The sequence below is a fragment of the Oncorhynchus clarkii genome, chromosome 19, assembly GCF_045791955.1.
Source record: "Oncorhynchus clarkii lewisi isolate Uvic-CL-2024 chromosome 19, UVic_Ocla_1.0, whole genome shotgun sequence".
NCBI classification, from domain to species: Eukaryota; Metazoa; Chordata; class Actinopteri; order Salmoniformes; family Salmonidae; genus Oncorhynchus; species Oncorhynchus clarkii.
In genome coordinates, this window is record NC_092165.1 from 25865215 (window position 1) to 25892637 (window position 27423).

Here is a 27423-nt window from a genome sequence, read left to right on the forward strand (position 1 = left end):
TGTTGTGTATTTAACCCTCTGTTTCCCCTCATGTCCTTGTCAGAGATTGTTTGTTGTATGTAGGTGTTATTTGTTCTGGTGTGCGACGGGTTTTGCACCCAATTATGTTATTTTTGTATACTTTGGTTTTCTGAGGTTTTTTGTATGTTTATTAAACAGCTCCGTTTTTTACCAAGTTCATTATCCTGCGCCTGACTTCTCTGCCACCAGCACGCACCGCATTACAGTTGATTAAAATCCATATGGTTTGGTTTCAATAATTCAAAACCAAATGGTAGGTACAGGTAGTCACAAAAATAGATGGGTGTTGGTTAAATTGTGATTTTAATGAATGGAGCGAATTAGGAGCAGCAGTTTTTTTTTCCTATGAGCAACAAGCAGTTTTAGCGGAAAGGAAATCATGAGCGGGATTTCCAACTGCTCAACTCTGATCTGAACAGTAGAAAGTTAGAATGTTATCTAACCTTTCCTGTGAGAGGCCCACGAGACTGTGTCCATCCACACACAGCAACTGATCCCCAACAGTTAACCTGCAATCCTGTCCAACACAACAGCATAGAAACACATGTGGAACATAAGATTTGTAATGAGATACCAATGCTGTTCATTCAAATGATGTGAAATGTTATTGCATACTGCATCCAGTCAACAGGCATTATTTGAATTACTATAGTTTACTAACCATTTCTGCTGGTCCTCCTTTGACGATAGACTTGACGTAAATCCCAAGGTTGTCTTGTCCTGCTCCCTGTAGATGGGGCAAAAGATTGACTATTGTCACTGATTATTGGGTGAATGAATGGATGGATGGATAGATGGATGGAGGAATTTGTACCTTGGCCGCCACGATGCTGACCCCCATTCCACTGTTCAAGGGTTTCGTCAGTGTAATAGTCACAACCTCAAGTTCTCTATGCAGTGGCTAAATGAAAGAAACAGAGAAGAGATCTCAATAAGAAAGAGGTATTAACATTTGAAAAGGGTATGGTAAAAAATATGTATATGTTTTTTTAAAAATGCACCGGGTTTGCGTCCTGTGCAAAGAAACTGTTTGCTCGGTTGAAGAAGATGGTCCAGGTGCCACCAGACTGGGGGTGAGACATCAGAGTGCAGAGGCCTAAAGGAAGAGAGAGCACAGCCTATTTAGATAACTGTTCACAGACACAACACACAACGCATGTTGTACAGTGAGTGCATTGTTTTGTGTCATTTGTATCATGCATTTTACTTACAATATAGCCTTTTACCATCCCGGATAATGCCTCTACAAGGCAGACGTTGTATACCAGTTTAGACAAAAGTCATTCTCTGTTTTATATTGAAAGTAATTAGTCAGTTCAGCAAACCTCTTTTTAAAAAGCATGTAGCTACAGTACCTTTGCGGCAGATAGGTTCCAGGAACTCTCTGAAGCCCTGCGGGATGCCATTGACCGTGTCACAGGAGTAGCCTTCCTCAGGGAGCAGGAAGGGCAGGTGGAGGTCTGGCCCCTCCTCCAGCTGGAGGTCCTGCCCTTCATTACGCAACATTTCATCAGCACTGGCTTCTGCAGCCGCCACCACCCTGTCAATCACACCCTGAAAGGGCAGAGGAAGAAGACACGAAGGATATTTGAAAAACCTGTGTTTTTGGTTAGACTTTATAAGCCATTATAAATGCTTTATCATTTATTTGATGTTGATTGATTTTATTTTAGAAAAATACATATAAAATACATCTACATATAACAATACATGTATGAATTACAATGCATATAATGTTTATAAATGCCCATAAATGTTTAGAAATGTTTACGAACAATTAATTACAAATTTAAGGACTTGGCTAGTACTCACAGGGGCAATGCGGGGCTCGTTGGTATCGTAGAGGTAGCTTGTCATCAGTGTTCGAAGCTGCAAGGAGTTTAACTTGAAGCAGGTATTCTGGATGTTCTCCGAATCTTGCATGGAATACTTGTTCATGGTCAACAGCATTGTTACCTAGAAAATATCCATCAATCAAATCACCTCTTTACTACCTTGAACCTGATAAGATACACATATTTATAAATGGCATGGGTTAAGTGGTTGGGGCAAACATAGGTCTTGAAAAGGAGATTCTAAATGTCAACTAGAAAAGGTACATTTCCTGCACATCTCTAATGTTGGCTTTATGGTAAATCATACACTGTAGTTGACCAGGGAAACATGGGAAAGTTATGCTGCTTTGAAAGTTGATAAACTTGTAAACACACAAGTAGGAGAAAATGCCCTTGAAAGATTTATAAGGAGATTTTCACACTTGCTAGGGAGCACTTCTTTGTTTACACCCATTCAGCATTGTTCACATCTCTTTAACAATTCACAAGTAAGCGCATGTGAGTCAGCTTGGCATTGTCCTCCAGAAATTAGTCTTTCTTCTCCCACTGAGCTTTGTCGATAGCACCAGCTGAATTCGGGGCAGCAATGTTGTTGAGAGTTGTAGCAACACTGTAGCCATTTTCCATAGCTATGTCTTTCCAAAAATCTGCGGTTTAAAAATGGTGTACAATGTACTGACCAGGGAGGCCCCCATTCTGTTACAGACAGAAGCCTGTGACATGACAGACCAATTAGGACTCATCTTGATATTTGGTATTTATTAGGATTCCCATTATCCGCTGCAAAAGTATAAGATACTTTTCCTGGGGTCCACATGAAGCCTGACATAATACATAGTACAGAACATTATTAGTCAAGGACTGAAATACATACAGTACATTTAAAAAGTCACACATAGCATACAGGGGCGGCAGGTAGCCTAGTGGTTAGAGCGTTGGGCCAGTAACTGAAATGTTGCTGGATAACGCTCTTAAATCCCTGTGGTGACAAGGTAAAAATCTGTCGTTCTACCCATGAACAAGGCAGTTAACCCACTGTTCTCTGGTTGCCATTGTAAATAAAAATGTGTTCTTAAAACTGACTTGCCTAGTTAAATAAAGGTTAAATTAAAAATATATACACATTAGTACATACACACAATATCTAGTACAGTGCAAAAAACAAGACAAGATACCGTTTAAGTTGTAAGTTTACATACACTTTGGAAAATGCACTTTAAATACACTTTGGCAAAAAACTGGAAATACTTATCTCCCTCACTAACTTTAAGCACCAACTGTTAGAGCAGCTCACAAATTACTGCACCTGTACATAGCCCATCTATAATTTAGCCCAAACAACTACCTCTCCCTCTACTGTATTTATTTATTTATTTTGCTCCTTTGCACCCCATTATTTCTATCTCTACTTTGCACATTCTTCCACTGCAAATCTACCATTCCAGTGTTTTACTTGCTATATTGTATTTACTTCACCACCATGACCTTTTTTTAAAAACTTTTCCTCCCTTATCTCACCTCATTTGCTCACATTGTATATGGACTTATTTTTCTACTGTATTATTGACTGTTTGTTTGTTTTATTCCATGTGTAACTGTGTGTTGTTGTATGTGTCGAACTGCTTTGCTTTATCTTGGCCAGGTCGCAATTGTAAATGAGAACTTGTTCTCAACTTGCCTACCTGGTTAAATAAAGGTGAAATAAAAATGTAAAAACTAAACTCAGTTTTTCACAATTCCTGACATTTAATTCTAGTAAAAATTCCCCTGTCTAAGGTCAGCTAGGATCACCACTTTATTTTAAGAATGTGAAATGTCAGAATGATAGTAGAAAGAAGGATTTATTTCAGCTTGTATTTCCTTTCATCACATTCCCAGTGGGTCAGAAGTTAACATACACACAATTAGTATTTGGTAGCATTGCCTTTAAATTGTTTAACTTGGGTCAAACATTTCGGGTAGCCTTCCACAAATTTCTCACAATAAGTTGGGTGAATTTTGGCCCATTCCCCCTGACAGAGCTCTTGAAACTGAGTCAGGTTTGCAGGCTCGCACACACTTGCTCGCACACACTTTTTCAGTTCTGCCCACTCATTTTCTATCAGGTTGAGGTCAAGGCTTTGTGATGGCCACTCCAATACCTTGACTTTGTTGTCCTTAAGCCATTTTGCCAAAACTTTGGAAGTATGCTTGGGGTCATTGTCCATTTGGAAAACCCATTTGTGACCAAGCTTCAACTTCCTGACTGATGGCTTGAGATGTTGCTTCAATATATCCACATAATTTTCCATCCTCATGATGCCATCTATTTTGTGAAGTGCACCAGTCCCTCCTGCAGCAAAGCACCCCCACAACATGATGTTGCTACCCCGGGCTTCACGGTTGGGATGGTGTTCTTCGGCTTGCAAGCATCCCCCTTTTTCCTCCAAACATAACGATGGTCATTATGGCCAAACAGTTCTATTTTTGTTTCATCAGACTAGAGGACATTTCTCCAAAAAGTACGATCTTTGTCCCCATGTGCAGTTGCAAACCGTAGTCTTTTTTTTTTATGGCGGTTTTGGAGCAGTGGCTTCTTTCTTGCTGAACGGCCTTTCAATTTATGTTGATATAGGACTCGTTTTACTGTGTATATAGATACTTTTGTACCTGTTTCCTCCAGCATCTTCACAGGGTCTTTTGCTGTTGTTCTGGGATTGATTTGCACTTTTCGCACCAAAGTACGTTCATCTCTAGGACACAGAATGCTTTCTTTCCTGAGCGGTATGACGGCTGTGTGGTCCCATGGTGTTTATACTGTACTTGCGTACTATTGTTTGTACAGATGAACATGGTACCTTCAGGCATTTGGACATTGCTACCAAGGATGAACCAGACTTGTGGAGGTCCTTTGATTTTCCCATGATGTCAAGCAAAGAGGCACTGAGTTTAAAGGTTGACCTTGGAAAACATCCACACTCAAATTATGTCATTTAGCCTATCAGAAGCTTCTAAAGCCATGAAATCATTTTCAGACATCAAACTTCCGTCTTCAACTGTATATAAAATGTCTGTCTCTTCACAGTCCCCTTTGTGTTATCTGTTATTTTACACTGGTTTTATTGCTAGTTTGAGTTACCTGGGGTAGCAGAGAGTTCCATGTAGTCATGGCTTTATTTAATTCTGTGCGTTTCCCATTATCTGTTCTGGACCTGGGGACTGTGAAGAGACCTCTGGTTGCATGTCTTGTGTTGTACTGATGTGTGTCCGAACTGCTTGCCAACTGCTTGAACACTGCTGCAACTTCTGCACACTCTAGGAGCTCAGATGCAATAATTTAATAACCAACGTTTCAACAGACAAGCTGCCCTCATCAGAGTTCGGGGTTCGGTAACTTCAACACATCAATACCTCTCCTCAACTTTCCTCAACGTTCCCTCTGTGTACATCTAAGTGTGATATGTGCTGCTTTGTTCTGGACCAACTGTCCTTCTTTGCCGCACATGACCACACAGCTGGGCAGTAGTCCAGGTGCGACAAAACTAGGGCCTGTAGGACCTGCCTGTTCAACTAAGATGTTAAGAAGGCAGAGCAACACCCTATCATGGACAGACCTCTTCCCATTTTAGCAACCATTGATTCTATATGTTTTGACCATGAAAGCTCGCTATCTAGGGTTACACCCAGCAGTTTTGTCCCTTCAACTTGCTCATTAGCCATATTATTCAATAATAGATCTAAACAAGGTTTAGCATCGAGCGAGTGATTTGTCTGAAAAATTATGCTTTTAGTTTTTTTGATATTTAGCACCAGCCTAATGCTAGTCACCCATTCTAAAACTGACTGGATCTCTATGTTAAATGTCTCAGTTATTTATTTTACTGTTGCAGCCGACATGTATACTGTTGAGCCGTCAGTGTACAAAGACACACAGACTTTATTCAAGGTCAGTGAAAGGTCATTTGTAAAAACAGAAAACGATAATGGCCCTAGCCAGCTGCCCTGCGGTACACCACATTCAACTGAATTTGCATGAGAGATAATTCCATTAATGAAAACCCTCTGTGTTCTATTAGATACAGTAGGTAACTCGCAATCCATAATAAGGCAGAGGATGCAAATCCATAACACTTAAGTTTTTCAGCAATAGGTTATGATCAATGACATCAAAAGCTGTACTAAAGTCTAACAAAACAGCTGCCACAATCTTCTTTCAGCCAATCATCAGTCATTTGTGTCAGTGCCAAGCATGTTGAGTGCCCTTCCCTATAAGCATGCTGAAAGTCTGTTTACTGTAAAATAACTTTGTCTTAGTTACATTTTTGCTTAAGAATTTGCTCTTTGCTGAGAAGCTATTTTTGTTTCTTTTTGACCGTTTGAATTTAAAACAAACAGTACTTAATTGTTACCCAGAAATGATTTGATATTGAGATAAAAACGGCTGCATTGGACCTTTAAACAGCCCTACTGTGACATAGGAACTAGCATAAAAACGCCCACCTTGAGGAATTTAGACACATTTGACTAACCTGGTCAAATAAACTAAAATAAAGTCACCCACCTGTATGATGCGGCTGAGGTGGCAGTCTGCGGCGAGCTCCAGACCTTGCCTCTCTGCCCAGTCCTCCACCAGGCTAAGCCTCTGGCGGATTGTGGCCCCCCAGTAGTGGGACCTAAGGCCCAGGGAGCAGGCCTCTCCCTGGGGGCTGGGGCTCAGCAGCCTGTTGAATCAAATCAAACATGATTTAAAGTGCATTTAAAATGACACACTTTACAATAAAATCATGAAAAACAGGGAGATTAAAACAAGACAAAGAAATAAAAGAGATTAATAAAAGAGCATGAAACAAAAAAGATGAGTAAAATATTGGTGATTAAAGGCCAGGCTAAAAGGGTGGGTTTTCAAAACATGATTTAAAAGCCTCAACTACTGTATGTCTGCCTCTCTCACCTGTTGAAGAGCCAGGCACTGATGGAGTGGAAGAGTTGGGAGAACAGCTGGATGGTGAGGGCAGCGTTGACTCGACAGCGACGCAGCAGAGACATGGCACCCATCAAGGTTTGCAGTACGCCCTCTGGTGGAGGGAGGATCGAGTGACCAAAAGTTTTGAAACAAACTTTTAAAAAACATTGAAAATAAGCACACTGGTGTTGATTTTCATGCTAATATGATGGTTCTATATCTACTGGATCAAAACTAACATATGGAAGCTGCGGGTTAAAACAAAATAAGTTAGAGGTTATAATTAGATTGTGTTGTGGTTAACATTCATGGTGTACCTATTCCTGCAGGTGATTGACTCCCCTCAGGATAAATAAGGAATTCTGGCAAGTGTCTGCTCAGATCAGCCAGCAGACACTGAGTCAAACACCTTGATGAACAAAGGACAGAAAGACAGGGGGGCAGGGGGGCAGGGGGCTTTATCAATACTGTACAACATCAGGACTGGTGAGGGAAGATCACTTATGTGCTCAGTTCAAAGTCTTCACAGTAGAACAGCAGCTACAATCCTTATTTACTGAATTCCTTATTTACTGAAGTCAGAGTAAATTACATAGATTAGAAGAGATAAGAAGTGCTATATGTAATGTCTTACTTGAAAGCTTTGTACACCAGGTGTGCCAGGTTCTCCTGAGCCTGCAGAGTGATGGGGCTTAGATCTCTGTCCTGCTTTAGGAAGTTCAGGAGCTCTGAGGCATTGGCCATCCAGAAGGCTACAGCACCAGCTATGGACTTCTGCTTCTGGAAGGGAGAGAGAGAAAGACCAAGATGGAATAAATATGGACATTTTATAAGCCTTATTATGAGACATTATAAAGTGTCATGCATGCTTGTAACAAGTTATCAAGCATTATAAACTGGGTGGTTCGAGCCCTGAATGCTGATTAGCTAACAGCCGTGGTATATTTATTTTATTTATTAGGATCCCCATTAGCCGATGACAATGGCGACAGCTAATCTTACTGGGGTCTGACACATAATGAAAAATAATTACAAACAAAAGACTTTACAATTTACATACATTTAAAAAAAAAAAACATGTAGTGTGTGTGTGTGTGTTTGAATCTATAAGTTACACATGCATGTTAGTACATACACACAACAAGTAGGTCTCATGGGGAGACATTGTCCTGCGAGGTGTTGATTTATTTGTTTTTTGTTGTTCACTTGCCCTATAAAAGATGGAAGGGAGTTCCATGCACTCATGGCTCTGTATAATACTGTATGTTTCCTTGAATTTGTTCTGGACCTGGGGATTGCGAAAAGACTCCTGGTGGCATATCTGGTGGGGTAGTTGTGTGTGTAAGGGAATACCCCCCTGAATTGTACAAAAATGAATGGCAAGATATTGGCATTGGACAAACCATATACACGATGTCCAATACCACCCAAAGCGGCGTTGATTCGTGTAAAGTATATGGCAAATGCCATATGGCAATTGCCAATTGTAACACCTCAAAAATCCAACAGGGGGCGAGTGCGCTCCACCGGGGTTTTTCATATTGGAAATGTAACCCAAGTCAACATCCAAAAGAAATTTTTTGAAAAAAGGATATTTTTTTCAAAAACTTTTCACCCCTTAAAAAAGTGCTTTCTGGGCCTTTTTTCGAAATTCTTTCGATTTTTTTGTCAATTACACATGTGTAAGAGCTGTATGAATATACTTTTGTCCAATTTTTTTATCATATTTTTTTTTATTTTAATTACATGCGCATAAGGCATATGTTTTGTACATTTGCAATATGATTTCATAGGAAGTCAAAAGTCAAAAGTCAAAAATGTCAAAATTTGGTAAAAAACTTCACACATCCTTAAAAAAGTGCTTTCTGGACCGTTTTTCAAAATTCTTTCAATTTTTATGTCAATTACACATGTATAAGAACTTTATCAACATACTTTAGTCATACTTTATTATCCTTTTTTTTTTTTTTTTTTACTTGTGCATAAGGCATATGTTTTCTCCATTTGGAATATGATTTCATAGGAAGTCAAAAGTCAAAAGTCAAAAATGTCAAAATTTGGTAAAAAACTTCACACATCCTTAAAAAAGTGCTTTCTGGACCGTTTTTCAAAATTCTTTCAATTTTTGTGTCAATTACACATGTATAAGAACTTTATCAACATACTTTAGTCATACTTTATTATCATTATTATAATTTTTTTTTTTACTTGTGCATAAGGAATATGATTTGTCCATTTGCAATATGATTTCATAGGAAGTCAAAAGTCAAAGTCCAAAGTCAATTTTTTGGGGGGCCAAAATTGACTGAACTGATGAACTCGGGACGGCCGGGCAGTGATAGTTGTTCATTTCCATCACTCGTTGTGTTGATTTCATCATGTCCATTTGAATCATGTCCACTATAGAATCATATTGCAAATGCGCGTGCAACTGGTAACCGGGAAAAAAAAAATGATGATTTCATTATGTCCATTTGTTTATGTTTCCTTACTTTTTCAAAGTCACTGTGCATTTGCAATATGTTTCAATGGGCAGGTACCGTCACGAATTTGTCATGCTCAAAAATTTTTAGATGTATTTTTTTTTGTTTCTTACTTTTTCAAAGTCACTGTGCATTTGCAATATGTTTTAATGGGCAGGTACCATCACGAATTTGTCATGCTCAAAATTCAAGCTTTACTTTGCTCAAACTATACCTTTGTCATCTTGTGATCTAAAATATGCAACTGGTTACCCAAAAAATGTGTTGATGTTATGTTTCCTTACTTTTTCAAAGTCACTGTGCATTTGCAATATGTTTCAATGGGCAGGTACCGTCACGAATTTGTCATGCTCAAAAAATTTTAGATGTATTTTTTTTTGTTTCTTACTTTTTCAAAGTCACTGTGCATTTGCAATATGTTTTAATGGGCAGGTACCATCACGAATTTGTCATGCTCAAAATTCAAGCTTTACTTTGCTCAAACTATACCTTTGTCATCTTGTGATCTAAAATATGCAACTGGTTACCCAAAAAATGTGTTGATGTTTTTTTGTTTATGTTTCCTTACTTTTTCAAAGTCACTGTGCATTTGCAATATGTTTCAATGGGCAGGTACCGTCACGAATTTGTCATGCTCAAAAAATTTTAGATGTATTTTTTTTTGTTTCTTACTTTTTCAAAGTCACTGTGCATTTGCAATATGTTTTAATGGGCAGGTACCATCACGAATTTGTCATGCTCAAAATTCAAGCTTTACTTTGCTCAAACTATACCTTTGTCATCTTGTGATCTAAAATATGCAACTGGTTACCCAAAAAATGTGTTGATGTTTTTTTGTTTATGTTTCCTTACTTTTTCAAAGTCACTGTGCATTTGCAATATGTTTCAATGGGCAGGTACCATCACGAATTTGTCATGCTCAAAATTTTTTAGATGTATTTTTTTTTGTTTCTTACTTTTTCAAAGTCACTGTGCATTTGCAATATGTTTTTTCACTATAGAATCATATTGCAAATGCACATGCAACTGGTCATCCCCCCAAAAAAATTTTAGATTTTTTTTTTTATGTTTCCTTACTTTTTCAAAGTCACTGTGCATTTGCAATATGTTTTTTCACTATAGAATCATATTGCAAATGCACGTGCAACTGGTCATCCCCCAAAAAAAATTTTAGATTTTTTTTGTTTATTTTTCCTTACTTTTTCAAAGTCACTGTGCATTTGCAATATGTTTTTTCACTATAGAATCATATTGCAAATGCACATGCAACTGGTCATCCCCCCAAAAAAAAATTAGATTTTTTTTATGTTTCCTTACTTTTTCAAAGTCACTGTGCATTTGCAATATGTTTTTTCACTATAGAATCATATTGCAAATGCACATGCAACTGGTCATCCCCCCCAAAAAAATTTAGATTTTTTTTATGTTTCCTTACTTTTTCAAAGTCACTGTGCATTTGCAATATGTTTTTTCACTATAGAATCATATTGCAAATGCACGTGCAACTGGTCACCCAAAAATAAAAAATTTGGATTTTTTTTGTTTATGTTTCCTTACTTTTTCAAAGTCACTGTGCATTTGCAATATGTTTCAATGGGCAGGTACCATCACGAACTTGTCATGCTCAAAATTTTTTAGATGTATTTTTTTTTGTTTCTTACTTTTTCAAAGTCACTGTGCATTTGCAATATGTTTTTTCACTATAGAATCATATTGCAAATGCACATGCAACTGGTCATCCCCCCAAAACAAATTTAGATTTTTTTTGTTTATGTTTCCTTACTTTTTCAAAGTCACTGTGCATTTGCAATATGTTTTTTCACTATAGAATCATATTGCAAATGCACGTGCAACTGGTCATCCCCCCAAAAAAATTTTAGATTTTTTTTGTTTATTTTTCCTTACTTTTTCAAAGTCACTGTGCATTTGCAATATGTTTTTTCACTATAGAATCATATTGCAAATGCACGTGCAACTGGTCATCCCCCCAAAAAAAATTTAGATTTTTTTTATTTTTCCTTACTTTTTCAAAGTCACTGTGCATTTGCAATATGTTTTTTCACTATAGAATCATATTGCAAATGCACATGCAACTGGTCATCCCCCCCAAAAAATTTTAGATTTTTTTTGTTTATGTTTCCTTACTTTTTCAAAGTCACTGTGCATTTGCAATATGTTTTTTCACTATAGAATCATATTGCAAATGCACGTGCAACTGGTCACCCAAAAATAAAAATTTTGGATTTTTTTTGTTTATGTTTCCTTACTTTTTCAAAGTCACTGTGCATTTGCAATATGTTTCAATGGGCAGGTACCATCACGAATTTGTCATGCTCAAAATTTTTTAGATGTATTTTTTTTTGTTTCTTACTTTTTCAAAGTCACTGTGCATTTGCAATATGTTTTAAAGGGCAGGTACCATCACGAATTTGTCATGCTATAAAAATCTTGCAGGAATGTGAAATTGACTGGCCCGATGAACTCGGGATGGCTTTGCAGTGATTCTGGGTCATCTCAATCGCTCGTTTGGGTTGATTTCAGAATGTCGCTTTTGGTGATGTTTTTTCACTATAGGATCATATTGCAAATGTACAAGAGTCAAGTGGACAAGAGTCTATCAGTCAATTAGATATCATTCTGACCACCAAACTGATACAAACTGACACCAAACCCACTTTTTCCAACTCGTTTAGTAGCCAACTATTACATACTTCAGAGCTGGCCCAAAATTCACAACCCCTTCGGTTCAAACCATAAAAAAACCATAAAACACGTAGTTACGTTCTAGCTGCGGGTCCATTTCTTATGTTATGTGTTGGCCTAGCTGAGGCGACCCCGAATCCCAAGTTTCGGCTCGATAGGTCATTTGGTGTCCGAGAAAAACCCTAATTGGTGCTGAAAATCCACTATTTTCCATGACTTGCTACGGGGTCCTTGAATGAGCTATTGGACAGAAACGTTGGGGTCTGTCTATATGGGCCGAGACGTTTGCAATGCACCTAGTCTTGCGACTCTGGGACATTTCTAAATGTCGTCATTTTCGTGATGCAAAAATGAATTGAAGTTATTTCAAATGTACGAGGCTGTTTCTCGGTCCGAGAACCTTCTAGAGCCACGTAACTCACCACGCACCATCTACGGGAGGTCTAGAACAGGTTTCTAAAGTTTCGGAACTCTAGGTCCGACGGTTCTTTTTTAGCTCCAACAAAGCTAACTATTGGAGCCAGTGTCTGTCTCTACGCACCCCAATACGTCCCTCCTTCCAAGTTGTGTTTTAGTGTGATTTTTTTTTCCTTTGAATTTTTTTGGGAAAAATGACTGATTTACAGTTCATGGGGGTTGCCTAATCACACATATGAAGTTTTGGAAAGATCAGACTTTTTTAACCCTTCGAAACAGCCCCTAAGACACCAATTATGGCACTTCCGGTTGGCACAGGAAGTTATAAATCAACACATATCCTCATTGGGGTATGCTGTTACAGAATCCTGAGTTTTAAGTCCTTACGTTAAGAATTGACTGATCTACACAGGGTTGAATGCACTATGTCTATCAAACTGCATGCAGTGTATGGGTAAACACTTTTAGGGGCATTTTAACCACTTCCGGTTGGTCCAGGAAGCTTAGAATCAACACAGGTAGACCTCATAGTGGCCTGATGGACTGGTACCGAAGACAGGTTCATACGGCATTCATAACCCACATAGGCCTCAGGTTGAAATTAGGGGTGCAGGCAATGTATTCCTATGGGGAGAGATGACACTGTAATCTGTGAGATCAAAAAACACTGTTTTACTGTTAAGGGTTAATGCCACACGGTCAAGGTTAGGCTTGTTCAGATCGGGAGGACCTTAGGAACATTCATGTGGTGCAATTTTTCTTCTCACTCTAACGGTTCTCTCACTGTCACCCAAAAGCAAATGACATTGTGGTGCAGGCTTCATTTTGGGCCTACTATTCTAATGCTCGCTGCGCCTAGACCGAGCGAGCTACGGTCAAGCGGGATATCTCGCTGAACTCGGTACGGCCTAGGGATTATGGTAATGCCATTTCCTGCTCTCTGTGTCTTTAAGCACCGCACTTTATCACTCCATCCTTCCTGTGTGTGTGTGAGGGAGCTTTTCTTTGACATCTGTTGGGATTAATGACTGATTTACAGTTCAGAAGGGTTACCTAGTCACACATATGAAGTTTTGGAGAGATGTGACTTTTTTAACCCTTCGAAACAGAGAGTGTGACCCAATTAAAGGCACTTCCGGTTGGCACAGGAAGCTATAAGTAAACACATGTCTTGATTTACATAGCCACTTACAGAATCCCGAGTTTTAAGTCTTTACGTTAAGAATTGACTGATCTACACAGGGTTGAATGCACTATGTCTATCAAACTGCAGGCAGTGTATGGGTAAACACTTTTAGGGGCATTTTAACCACTTCCGGTTGCTCCAGGAAGCTTAGATTCGACACAGGTAGATCTCATAGTGGCCTGATGGACTGGTACCGAAGACAGGTTCATACGGCATTCATAACCCATATAGGCTTCAGGTTGAATTTTGTGGTGCAGGCAATGTATTCCTATGGGGAGAGATGTCACTGTAATCTGTGAGATCAAAAAACCCTGTTTTACTGTGAAGGGTTAATGCCACACGGTCAAGGTTAGGCTTGTTCAGATCGGGAGGACCTTAGGAACATTCATGTGGTGGAATTGTGCTTCTCACCCTAACGGTTCTCTCACTGCCACCCAAAATCAAATGACATTGTGGTGCAGGCTTCATTTTGGGCCTTCTTTTTTTCAAGTTTGCTGCACTCAGAACGAGCTACGGTCAAGCGGGGCGTCTCCTTGAACTCGGCACAGTCTGGAGACTATGGTGATGCCATTTTTTGTGTTGATTTCAGAATGCCATTTTGGTGATGGTCCCTCTCCGTTTAAACATATTGCAAATGTACAAAAGTCAACTAGCAAGTCAGTGTCCATCAGTCAATTAGATGTCATTATGACACCAAATGGATATCAATTGACACCAAACCCACTTTTTCCTACTCATTTAGTAGCCAACTATCACATATGTCAGAGCAGTCCCATAATTCACAGCGCCTTCGGTTTAAAACATAATAAAAAGGTAAAACACATAGTTACGTTCTAGCTGCGGGTCCAGTTCGGACATTATGTGAAGGCCTATGTGAGGCGACCCCGAATCCCGAGTTTCGGCTCGATAGGTCATTTGGTGTCCGAGAAAAACCCTAATTGGTGCTGAAAATCCACTTTTTTCCATGCCTTGCTACGGGGTCCTTGAACGAGCTATCGGACAGGCACGTCGGGGTCCGTCTCTATGGGCCGAGCCGGTTTCAATGCACCTAGCCTTGCGTCTCTGAGACTTTTCTAAACGTCGTCATTTTCGTAATGGTCAAAATGAATTGAAGGTATTGCAAATGTACGAAGCTGTTTCTCGGTCCGAGAACCGTCTAGAGCCACGTAACTCACCACGCACCATCGACCGGAGGTCTAGAACAGGTTTCTAAAGTTTCGGAACTCTAGGTCCGACGGTTCTTTTTTAGCTCCAACAAAGCTAACTATTGCAGCCACTGTCTGTCTCTACGCACCCCAATACGTCCCTCCATCCAACTTGTGTTTTAGTGTGATTTTTTTTTCCTTTGATTTTTTTTGGGAAAAATGACTGATTTACAGTTCATGGGGGTTGCCTAATCACACATATGAAGTTTTGGAAAGATCAGACTTTTTTAACCCCTCGAAACAGCCCCTGAGACACCAGTTATGGCACTTCCGGTTGGCACAGGAAGCTATAAATCACCACATATCCTCATTGGGGTATGCTGTTACAGAATCCTGAGTTTTAAGTCCTTACGTTAAGAACTGACTGATTTACACAGGGTTGAATGCACTATGTATGTCAAACTGCAGGCAGGGTATGGGTAAACACTTTTAGGGGCATTTTAACCACTTCCGGTTGGTCCAGGAAGCTTAGAATCAACACAGGTAGACCTCATAGTGGCCTGATGGACTGGTACCGAAGACAGGTTCATACGGCATTCATAACCCATATAGACTTCAGGTTGAAATTAGGGGTGCAGGCAATGTATTCCTATGGGGAGAGATGACACTGTAATCTGTGAGATCAAAAAACACTGTTTTACTCTTAAGGGTTAATGCCACACGGTCAAGGTTAGGCTTGTACAGATCGGGAGGACCTTAGGAACATTCATGTGGTGGAATTTTTCTTCTCACCCTAACGGTTCTCTCACTGTCACTCAAAAGCAAATGACATTGTGGGGCAGGCTTCATTTTGGGCCTACTTTTCTAATGGTCGTTGCGCTTAGACCGAGCGAGCTACGGTCAAGCGGGATAGCTCGTTGAACTCAGCACAGTCTGGAGACTATGGTGATGCCATTTTTTGTGTTGATTTCAGAATGCCATTTTGGTGATGGTCCCTCTCCGTTTAAACATATTGCAAATGCACAAAAGTCAACTAGCAAGTCAGTGTCCATCAGTCAATTAGATGTCATTATGACACCAAACCCACTTTTTACTACTCATTTAGAAGCCAACTATCACATATGTCAGAGCAGTCCCATAATTCACAGCGCCTTTAGTTTAAAACATAATAAAAAGGTAAAACACATAGTTACGTTCTAGCTGCGGGTCCAGTTCGGACATTATGTGAAGTCCTATGTGAGGCGACCCCGAATCCCGAGTTTCGGCTCGATAGGTCATTTGGCGTCCGAGAAAAACCCTAATTGGTGCTGAAAATCCACTTTTTTCCATGCCTTCCTACGGGGTCCTTGAACGAGCTATCGGACAGAAACGTTGGGGTCCGTCTCTATGGGCCGAGCCGGTTTCAATGCACCTAGCCTTGCGTCTCTGAGACTTTTCTAAACGTCGTCATTTTTGTAATGGTCAAAATGAATTGAAGGTATTGCAAATGTACGAGGCTGTTTCTCGGTCCGAGAACCGTCTAGAGCCACGTAACTCACCACGCACCATCGACCGGAGGTCTAGAACAGGTTTCTAAAGTTTCGGAACTCTAGGTCTGACGGTTCTTTTTTAGCTCGAACAAAGCTAACTATTGCAGCCACTGTCTGTCTCTACGCACCCCAATACGTCCCTCCATTCAAGTTGTGTTTTAGTGTGATTTTTTTTTCCTTTGATTTTTTTGGGGAAAAATGACTGATTTACAGTTCATGGGGGTTGCCTAATCACATATATGAAGTTTTGGACAGATCTGACTTTTTTAACCCTTCGAAACAGCCCCTGAGACACCATTTAAGGCACTTCCGGTTGGCACAGGAAGCTATAATTAACCACATATCCTCATTGGGGTATGCTTTTACAGAATCCTGAGTTTTAAGTCTTTACGTTAAGAACTGAGTTATTTACGGAGGGTTTAGTATGTGTGTGTTATTTCAGAAAATCATAGAAAATCACAGAAATGTCGCAGAGCTCCGCAGCACACTTTAAAAAGATTCGTATGAACACCCTGCAACTGGATCTGTAACCGTTGAAAAAAAAAAACGCCTATTTGTGACCATCACCAAGATGTCATTGTTCCGTTTCTCTTAAATGACGATAGATAAATGGCTGTTTTTTTTTTTATTGACACCGGAGGCTCCTTGACTTTGACCTGAAGTGGAAAAATAATTTCTCTATTTCCATTTAGGACCTTTAATCCCAGAAAAACGGCCATAACTCAAAAACCGTCGAGGCCTGGACGCCATCTTGTTCGGGGCCAACTGCCCATTATGCCAAACCTACGCTCACCGAGTTTCGGCTTCGAAATATTTTCCGTTTTCGAGATAAGGCCCCGTCGTGATTCGTGATGTTTTGCCAAATTGCCATATGATTCCGTATGCCCTCTTGTGGGAAATTCCGGGACAGCGGAAAAACGCTCAAAAACTTGTTTATTTTATAAAACGGAAACCGAATGTCCGACAAAGTTCATTTGATGACTTCCCGGTAGGTCTGGCCCTACCGCACGGCCCGACGCCGACCGCGAATTTTACAAACGATTTCGGACGTCTAGTAAGGGACCGTACATTTGCAATATGGACTTTCTCACTGATCATACACGAAATGCCGAAATGTTCCCTTAAGGTATGTCAGTGCTGTGTGTAAGTTGACTAGCAAACAATTTGGAATTTCCAATACAATAATGTTTCTTAGAAGAACAAGATGTGACGCAACTCTTAGCTAAGAGAGACTGGCATGCATGGTATCGCTGCATATTGCTGTGGTAGCCATGCTGGTTAAGTGTGCCTTGAATTCTAAATAAATAGCAGAGATCATCCTATTCTGCGTCTCACGGCGGTTGGAACCAAAAAACTCAAATTTGGATTCATCAGACCAAAGAACAGATTTCCACCGGTCTAATGTATAATGCTCGTGTTTCTTGGCCAAAGCAAGTCTCTTCTTATTACTTGGTGTCCTTTAGTAGGGGTTTATTTGCACCAATTCAACCATGAAGGCCTGATTCATGCAGTCTCTTCTGAACAGTACCACAATTACTTACTTGTAACATGAACTTACTTGTATTGAATCATATTCTATTTGTTAGGCTACAAAATAAATTTGAATAAATTGGAAGCAATGTCAATTAATGCCATATGTTACTCTGGAACTGTTACCAAATGCAATATTAAATGGGTTCCTACTGGGATGAAATATTTGGGTATTAAGACTACATTCTGAGCCACTAGTAGTCAAGATTAAGACAAATTTATAAAAATGCAGAAAGATCAATGTGATTAAAATGGTTGTGGTCCACAACCAGCTATCAACTAAATCCAGGAAAGAACCCAATAGCTGAGTAACTGGAATTACCCAAACATAAAGCAGCCATTTTTTACTCAATATTTAGTCATCTGCAGAGTAAAGACTGTAAAAACCTCAGAACAATATGCCAAATTGACCTTAAGTGTGAAATTGAGGATGATACCTGGTTGAAGATCTTGTCCAAGGAGGAACATAAGAGAAGTCAGGGGGAAACCTACTCAGTATAAGATACTACATAGATTTTATTGGACCCCAACAAGGCTTTATAAGATGGGGCTGACCAACAATTCTCTGTGTTGGAAATGCCAAAAAGACACTGGGAAATTCTTTCACACAATTTTAATTTTACCTTTATTTAACCAGGCAAGTCAGTTAGGAACAAATTCTTATTTACAATGGCAGCCTACGCCAGCCAAACCCAGACAACTGTGCACCGCCCTATGGGACTCCCAATCACGGTAGGATGGGATGCAACCTGGATTCAAACCAGGGACACCTCTTGCACTGAAATGTAGTGCCTTAGACCGCTGCGCACTTCGGTAGTCCATAAGGGAGTGTACTTTAGTGCTACCTTTCTGGAAGGTTGTTTTGAAATATCCAGTGGTGGAAAAAGTACCCAATTGTCATACTTAAGTAAAAGTAAAGATACCTTAGTAGAAAATGACTCAAGTAAAAGTGAAAGTCACCTAGTAAAATACTACTTGAGTAAAAGTCTATTAGTATTTTGTTTGAAATATACCTAAGTATCAAAAGTAAATGTAATTGCTAAAATATCAATATCAAAAATCATTTCAACTTCCGTATATCAAGCAAACCAGGTGGCATCATTTTCTTGTTTTTAAAACCAGGGGTACACTCCAACACCCAGACATAATTTACAAACGAAGCATTGTGCTTAGTGAGTCCACCAGATCAGAGGCAGTAGGGATGACCGGGATGTTCCCTTGATAAGTGTGTGAATTTGACCACTTTCCTGTACTGCTAAGAATTGAAAATGTAATGAGTACTTTTGGGTGTCAAATGAGGAATTTGCACTGATCACTGTATGGTTACAGCAGCTAGAGTAATTCTTAGAATTTGGAAGGGTCATGCCACTCCTACTATGAAACAATGGATAGAATCAATTTTAGAAGTAGCATCTTATGAACAAATGCTTGCTAGGATCACTGGTAGAAACGACCATTCTAGAAGCTGGACGCGTTTTATTTGTCATGTTGTTTCTAAGACTGGGAGGTGATGACTTATGCTTATGAACCCATTTAGTTCATTATTGTAGCTTGTGAGATACTATTTGACTGTGTATGGGGTTTGTGATATATGGCAAATATACCACAGCTAAGGGCTGTGTCCAGGCACTCCACATTTCGTTGTGCATAAGAACAGCCCATAGCCATGGTACAGCGTATTGGCATATACCACACCCACTCGAACCGTATTGCTTAAGTATCCCTTCAGGCCAAAGTGTTACCAAAACCATAATGAACCCATGAAGTAGTAGAGGCATGCTCTTTCCAGTTGAGCTGTATAAGTCACAGTCAAACTTGTGATGGTGCATGCATGGTCTCACTTGCCTGGATGACCACCTCAGTCATGGCTACCATCTTGTTGACAGTAGCGGTGACTCTGTGTGCGTGCTCTGAGGGGCGATGACTCTGTGATGTCTCCTGACTGTGACTATAATGGCGGTGGAGGACGAAGCGTCCGGCCATGTACAGGACGTAGGCAGGGGAGAGCTTGAAGTGGACAGTGGAACTGTTGGTGTAGTTGATGACTGCAGAGAGGAAGGGGTCCTCAGCTGTTATGACAGAGGGACACCAGTAGAGGACAGCAGATTAATACAGGATGATAATGAGACTGACAACAAACTTATTGTTTTATATTTTATGTTATTACTATGTGTTATTACAATGTGCTACTACAGTGCTACTACAATGGTCAAATTGAATTACTTACAATTTTCCCTGAATTTAATACCAACTGGAAGTGCAAGTTGGTCCATGTTGTCCTGATCTCTGTTAAGACAAGATGTAATCATTTCAGTTGTCCAGCCTATAGTCACTTCAACAATATCTCAAAACAGGAATCATGAAAAAACAAAAGCCACAGTAGCCATTTTATTAAGCTTCAAGAGATGCCAGAAACGTGCAAATTTTTGTCACACACAGAAGACAAGGTCATGTCAATAAATGTAAATGTTTACATTACTTGGGGTCATGTTTACCTTTCATTCCTTGTTCCATAGTCTTGTTGCTGGTTATGCTTCCGGACCATGCTTCGCCACGTGGAACTTTTCTTGCATTCTGTTGTGTCAGGGTTAGAAACAATATCCTTGTTGGTCCAGGACTTCTCCACAGGTACAGAAGCTGATATCTGCCTGCAGTGGAGAGAAGACTATACCTATAACTTGAGACTTAACATTGAACATTAACTTTTGTGAACCAGAGTGGGGGTGCTTGGAGTTAAAAAAAGTAAAAATTTAAAATAAAGATTTTACTGTCATGCTTCTCTGTTTGCTAATGAATTAATTGGCGTAGACCTACCCATTCTCTTTCCTCATAGTGGACCCATTAGGCTTTGCCGAGTGGTTAACAGCATCATCTCCCGTCTTCTTCTTCTCCTTCTTCTTCTCTTTCCTCGACAGTGTCCTCTTGAAGTTCTGGATCATGCCTCCCTTCTTTTTCTCTGGGCTGTTGTCCTGTATGGATAAAGGCCACATAATCACACAGAGAGACACAACACTACAGTGGGAAATCAAAGCATTAACTCTTGCCAGCTAAATTGCTTTCCTTGCCTTGACATTCAAGCTAGGTCGGGCATGAAAAGTAATTTTTAACTGAGCAAATTCTGCTCAATTATAAATACAGTAAGCAGTCAGTCACATGTACAATAATGTCCTTATCCTTCTTGAGTACGAAGCGGCCCTCCCTGTTGTGTGTGTTCCAGTTCAGCTGCACAACCAGAGGCTTTTCACTCAGGTCCAGCTGCCGTTCTTCTGCCATGGTTACCAGGGCGAAGAGTGGGAGAGTAACATGAACAAATTTACCAGATAATACACTCAATCTATTCAAAATATAGGATTGTTCACAAATGCCCTGCCCCCAAGTGTACTCTTTAATTAATGTATCCATCCATCCAGCCATCCGTCTGTCCATCCATCCATCCATCTTACCCTTGTTAGCATGGACCTCAAACAGGAAATAGGGAGTATTCAACATCTTCATGTCCGGTCTGAACTTCTCTGACAGTGTTTCAATAACCTCGCCAGTGGTGGTGGTGCTGCTGATACGCAGGCACTTGGTGGCAACGTTCCCTGCAACATGGTCCTCAAAGTAGAACCGCATCACTCCATGGAACTCTAAGTTCTAGAGGGGAAAGAGTAGATGAACGAAGTCAAGCAGAGGTAACGTAGCTAACTTAGCTAACTAGCTAGCAATCTTCATTTGTTTATCTAAACCAAAATCTACATAGCTAGCTTCCATAATTTGCTGGCTAGAAATTCCAAAGCAAATCAATGTAATTAGCCAGCTGCTATCTGGTGATGAGATTTGTAACTTGAAATGTAAATTGGAGAAAAGCAGAGGAAGGGATAATGTGGGTGACTAATTGGTGTCTGTTGGTGGTGGGTATTGTGTGTGAAGGTTGTTAGTATGCATGATCTATTGACATGGGGGGATGGGTGGATATAGTACCTTGTTTGGGACAAAGTAGTAAAATGTTAGCTAATCACTGTCTAGTGGGTGTCCTACAGACTAATCCTGCTGCAGACACATCATGTCACGCCCTGACCTGAGATATCTGTTTTCTTTATATTTTGGTTAGGTCAGGGTGTGACTAGGGTGGGTACGCTAGTTTTTGTATTGTCTAGTTTTTTTTGTATGTCTAGGGTTTTTGTAGGTCTAGGTGATTTGTATGTCTACGGTGGCCTGATATGGTTCCCAATCAGAGGCAGCTGTTTATCGTTGTCTCTGATTGGGGATCATATTTAGGTAGCCATTTCCCTTTGGTGTTTGTGGGTTCTTGTCTATGTGTAGTTGCCTGGCAGCACTTGTTTGTATAGCGTCACGGTTCATTTTGTTCAGTGTTCATTCTTTAAATAAATAAGAATGTACGCTGCGCCTTGGTCTCATTCATACGACGAACGTGACACATCATGCTATCCCGGAGCATAATGAGAATGTGGGATGCAAAAAAAGCCAGGACAGCCAAAGGTATTTATGAAAGCAAAACCCCCTTTTGAGAAAACAACATCACCAATCCACAAGCTCCTCATACTTTTCACACCCTTGCAGTCAGTTCTTTGTCATGGGGGATATAGGTGCTGTTAGTACACTCTTTGAACCTATTCAGAGTGTAGTTGGCAGTGCTTGTCTTCTCAACAGCACAACTGTAGGTGATCATATACAACAACACACGACTAGACTGTTTACAAACTTTTCACACCTTTGCTGACAGTCGAACTCAATGCCCCATGATTTACTCTGAGTGTAACAAAACGCATACCAGTCTACTGTATCCTTTTCTATTTACAGATGAATGTGGTTCTTGTATGGTTAAACTCCTTGACTGTGGTAAAAACTGAATCTCTTCCGTACATGGCTCATTATGACAGCTGGCAATCTCAGGCATACAGTGAAGTCTTACACATCCTCATGATCAGTCTTTGTGTATTTCCAGGAGACTTGCAGTACAAACAGTACTTTAACCCAACACCTAGCGACCTCATCAAAAGGTTGAGATCTCTTGGCGTACCGGTAAAAGTTTTTTTTTTAGGCAAGTCGGTTAAGAACAAATTCTTATTTACAATGACGTCCTACACTGGTTAAAGTGTTGGCTTGAAAGTTGCTGGATGGAGCAAGGGCGGCCATCAGGGAGGTGTGTGTCCATTAAGTACTTGCTATAGAAAGGCGTGGGGACTCACTCTTAAGGGGGTAATGTAGTGACCTAAACCCAATACCTAGAAACCTTGTCAAGAGGCTTGGACATCTTGGCGAAGGGTTAAGGTGTTGGCTTGACAGTTGCTGGGCCTGGGTTTGAGTCCCAGTCAGGAATACCCCCTTAAATCTCTACATTATGTATATGTAAGGACCGACGCAGGAGATGAGAAGCGGGTACGGGGAGTCAAACATTTAATAGGGAACAGATATAGAACAAGGCAGAAACAGCATCAGCACACGGGTAACACGGACATTTTACAATCAATGCAGCAGCGGGGAACAGAGCTGGGGAACTGACAAACATAGAGGAGGTAATAAACAGGTTATTGAGTGAGTCCAGGTATCGCTGAAGCTTGTGATGAAGGAAAGCAGGTTTGCATAAATTATGGTGGTAGGAGTGCGCAACACTGGGCAGCCTCGTGCCCTCGAGCTCCAGGGGGGAAGAGCGGGAGCATGCATTATAGTGGGGGGGGGGGGGTTGTTTTTATTGTAACTTTCACATCTCTTGGGAGTCAACAACTTCTTTGTATGCAACATACAATGCATTCGGAAAGTATTCAGACTAGATTTCTATGCATATAATTTCTGTCAAGCCATTTTTCACACACAGTACCAGTCAAAAGTTTGGACACACCTACATTTGGACACACCTACTCAAGGGTTTTTCTTTATTTTTACTGTTTTCTACATTGTAAAATATTAGTCAAGACATCGGAATTATGAAATAACATATGAACATATGGTTCAACTAAAAAAGTGTTGAACAAATAAAAATATATTTTAGATTCTTCAAAGTAGCCACATGCCTAGATGACAGCTTTGCACACTCTTGGTATTCTCTCAACCAGCTTCATGAGGAATGCTTTTACAACAGTCTTGAATCAGTTCCCTCATATGCTGAGCACTTGTTGGCAACTTTTCCTTCACTCTGCGGTCCAACTCATCCCAAACCATCTCAATTGGGTTGAGGTCGGGTGATTGTGTAGGCCAGGTCATCTGATGCAGCACTCCGTCATTCTATTTCTTGATCAAATAGCCCTTACACAGACTGGAGGTGTATTTTGGGTACTGTTGAAAAACAAATGATAGTCCCACTAATCTCAAACCAGATGGGATGGCGTATCGCTGCAGAATGCCGCGGTAGCCGTGCTTAAAACTTATTCGGGATCAGTGTCCCTTCCACGGGATGGATGAGCTAACGTAGGCAAATGCAATTAGCATGAGGTTGTAAGTAACAATAATATTTCCCAGAACATATCTGATATTGGCAGAAAGCTTAAATTTTTTGATAATCTAACTGCACTGTCCAATTTACAGTAGCTATTATTATAGTGAAAGAATACCATGCTATTGTTTGAGGAGAGTGCACAATTTTGAAAATGAAAAGTTATTAATAAACAAATTAGGCACATTTGGGGAGTCTTGATACAACATTTTGAACAGAAATGCAATGGTTCATTGGCTGGAATAATACATTTTGGCCTTTCTCTTGCATTTCAAAGATGATGGTACAAAGAAAAAATACAAAAGAACAGTTGTTTTTTTCTTTGTATTATCTTTTACCAGATCTATTGAGTTATATTCTACTATATTCCTTTTACATTTCCATAAAATTCAAAGATTTTCCTTTCAAATGGTACCAATAATATGCATATCCTTGCTTCAGGGCCTGAGCTACAGGCAGTCAGATTTGAGTATGTCATTTTTGGCAAAAAGTGGGGAAAAAAAGGGGGCTAATCCTTAAGTGTGCCTTGAATTCAAAATAAATCAGACAGTGTCATCAGCAAAGCACCCCCACACCATCACACTTCCTCCTCCATACTTCACGGTGGGAACCACACACGCGGAGATCATCCGTTCACCTACTCTGCGTCTGACAAAGACACGGCAGTTAGAACCAATATTCTCAAATTTGGACTCATCAGACCAAAGGACAGATTTCCACTGGTCTAATGTCCATTGTTCATATTTCTTGGCCCAAGCAAGTCTCTTCTTATTATTGGTGTCCTTTTAATAGTGGTTTATTTTCAGCAATTTGACCAAGATTTATTTGGGCTGCTATCTGAGGTGCAGTTAACTCTAATTAACCTCTGCAGCAGAGGTAACTCTGGGTCTTCCTTTTCTGTGGTGGTCCTCATGAGAACCAGTTTTATCATAGCGCTTGATGGTATTTGTGACTGCAATTTTCCAGATTGATTGACCTTCATGTCTTAAAGTAATGATGGACTGTTGTTTATATTTTCTTATTTGAGCTGTTTTTGACATAATATGGACTTGGTCTTTTACCAAATAAGGCTATCTTCTGTATACCACTCCTAGTCACAACACAACTGATTGGCTCAAACATATTAAGAAGGAAAGAAATTCCACAAATTAACTTTTAACAAGGCCCACCTGTTAATTGAAATACTTTCCAGGTGAAGAGTGTGCAAATCTGTCATCAAGGCAAAGCATGGCTACTTTGAAGTATCTCAAATCTAAAATATATTTAGATTTGTTTAACACTTTTTTTGTTACTACATGAATCCATATGTGTTATTTCATAGTTTTGATGTCTTCACTATTATTCTACAATGTAGAAAATTGCTAAAATAACAAACTCCTTGAATGAGTAGGTGTGTCCAAACTTGACTGGTACTGTACATTATCACCATTTTAATGTGTCACAGTTCTCAAAATAAATATTAACTATTGAAGTAATTGGTACTCACATGCAACACATAAGCAATAGGCTGGCAGTAGGAAGTATATGAGATGTAAATGGTTTAAGTTGTGATTTTATTAAAACCAGTTGACTTTTATTTCTTATACACCACACTCAGTTTATCTTCTCAAAAAGCTAAGGTGGCATGCCAGAGACAGGTTAGTTTATTACATGTGAACCAATCCATACCATTTTAAATGCAGTAATGTTTTGAAAAGTTGAGACTTACAATAAACGGAGGGGGGCTGTAACAATGGTGAGGTGGGAGTCTCAGGCTGGACATATTGGCAGTCAGGCTCTTTAGACGCATGCCAATAGGGTTGCCAGAAAAAAGCCGTTATTGAGAGCAACCAATGTAAAAATCTGGAGTTTGCTAAACGGCATTGGCATTTGGATTGAAACCAGGTGCTATGATCGTATGAGATGGAAATAGAGAGATCCCTCCCAATGTGTTCTCCAACTCATAAAACATTTGAGAAAAAGGCTCAGTGCCGTTAACTTCTCAGGATGAGGTTTTGAAACGTATTGAAAACATGGGTGTCAATAATTGTAATCTCTACCTTTTTGAGAGAAAAATATATATACTTATTAAACTAAATATCTTCATCTGATCAATTGTATTAGTATAAAATAATATAATTTCCCAATTTTTTTTGGAGCGTATAATATAGCTCAGTATTTGAATTATTTAGTCATTTTTTTCTCATCTTTATCAAGGGAGTCAATAATTTCCTACTCCACTGTAGATTTGATTGATTACATTTCTGAAGTCCACTCACCTTGCATGGCAGACTGATCTCAAACAGGTCCAGTCGGGTGTTGTTCCAATGTTGGATGATGTCAGCTAATCTCTGCCACTCTTCCTTCCCTGCCATGTCCAGTCAACCGAGTAAATACTAAAGTAACAGTCTTATATCTTCACAATGATCGTTGCTTTTGGCCACAATCTTCAGCCAGTGCACTATTCTGCATAACCTATAGCGATGACAGGAGTGCTCTGAACGCCTATACATGGTAATGTTAATGTCTTCAGCGGTCCCTGGGATCCCACCCCTGTTAGTGACAGGTCATCACACCCTTATGTGTGGCAGTGACCGCAATAGACTGGCCTCTTAATCAAATGATCCTACTGTATCTGCAACCCAGATGACTTGATTCCATAATAATACATATTGCATTTCCTGTGTAAAGTCTTATAGCATAACAACATCAACAATAACAGCAACATCAAGTCTAGGGGCCCATAACTGTTGTTTTTACTGTAAAGGTGTCCTGGGTAATCGGGTGTCGGTGGGAACACCCCTACACCCCTGTGGTTTCTGGTATGCCCCTGTACAAGGCTTATCATCAAGGTGTGTGTGTGTGGTGCACATACTGTACTCAAACGGCTGACATCCGGTGGAGTGTACATAGTTAAATCATTGAGATTGATCATGAAAATAGTTGCATGATTTATAGGCTATGGGTATTCCCTGAACCCTAGAACTCTGCCCCAGCTTGCTACAGTACGTATGAGTGCATTCCACCCTCTTTTAGTGGGGTCCAGGAAGTGATCACGCTTGAGTGGATTCCACTTCTCATGCATATCTGTGATTTCCACTAGAATGTATGTTTACAGGTCATCAATCCAGCCCATTCAACCAGATCATTAATGTAGGGCAGCTTTTGTTACTGCTCTTGAAGCTTACAGGACAACTCACAATGGAACAAAGATCCTAAT

At 39.9% G+C, this 27423-nt stretch overlaps 1 protein-coding gene across 1 annotated transcript in view; it reads right to left on the bottom strand.

The window, feature by feature from the left end:
- LOC139374444 (afadin-like) overlaps positions 1 to 26578 on the bottom strand; it is a 34671-nt gene extending 8093 nt beyond the window's left edge. The window contains exons 1-17 of the mRNA XM_071115482.1: positions 26483 to 26578; positions 21235 to 21427; positions 20951 to 21054; positions 20606 to 20760; positions 20287 to 20439; positions 20019 to 20077; positions 19637 to 19860; positions 7433 to 7578; positions 7116 to 7207; positions 6787 to 6910; positions 6397 to 6556; positions 1834 to 1977; positions 1377 to 1575; positions 1023 to 1117; positions 836 to 922; positions 683 to 748; positions 465 to 538 (exon numbers count right to left, since the gene is read on the bottom strand). Of these exons, the coding sequence (XP_070971583.1) occupies positions 465 to 538; positions 683 to 748; positions 836 to 922; positions 1023 to 1117; positions 1377 to 1575; positions 1834 to 1977; positions 6397 to 6556; positions 6787 to 6910; positions 7116 to 7207; positions 7433 to 7578; positions 19637 to 19860; positions 20019 to 20077; positions 20287 to 20439; positions 20606 to 20760; positions 20951 to 21054; positions 21235 to 21427; positions 26483 to 26578 (2171 nt within the window). The remainder of the gene's footprint in view (positions 1 to 464; positions 539 to 682; positions 749 to 835; positions 923 to 1022; positions 1118 to 1376; positions 1576 to 1833; positions 1978 to 6396; positions 6557 to 6786; positions 6911 to 7115; positions 7208 to 7432; positions 7579 to 19636; positions 19861 to 20018; positions 20078 to 20286; positions 20440 to 20605; positions 20761 to 20950; positions 21055 to 21234; positions 21428 to 26482) is intronic.
- Between the last annotated feature and the right edge of the window lie 845 nt (positions 26579 to 27423).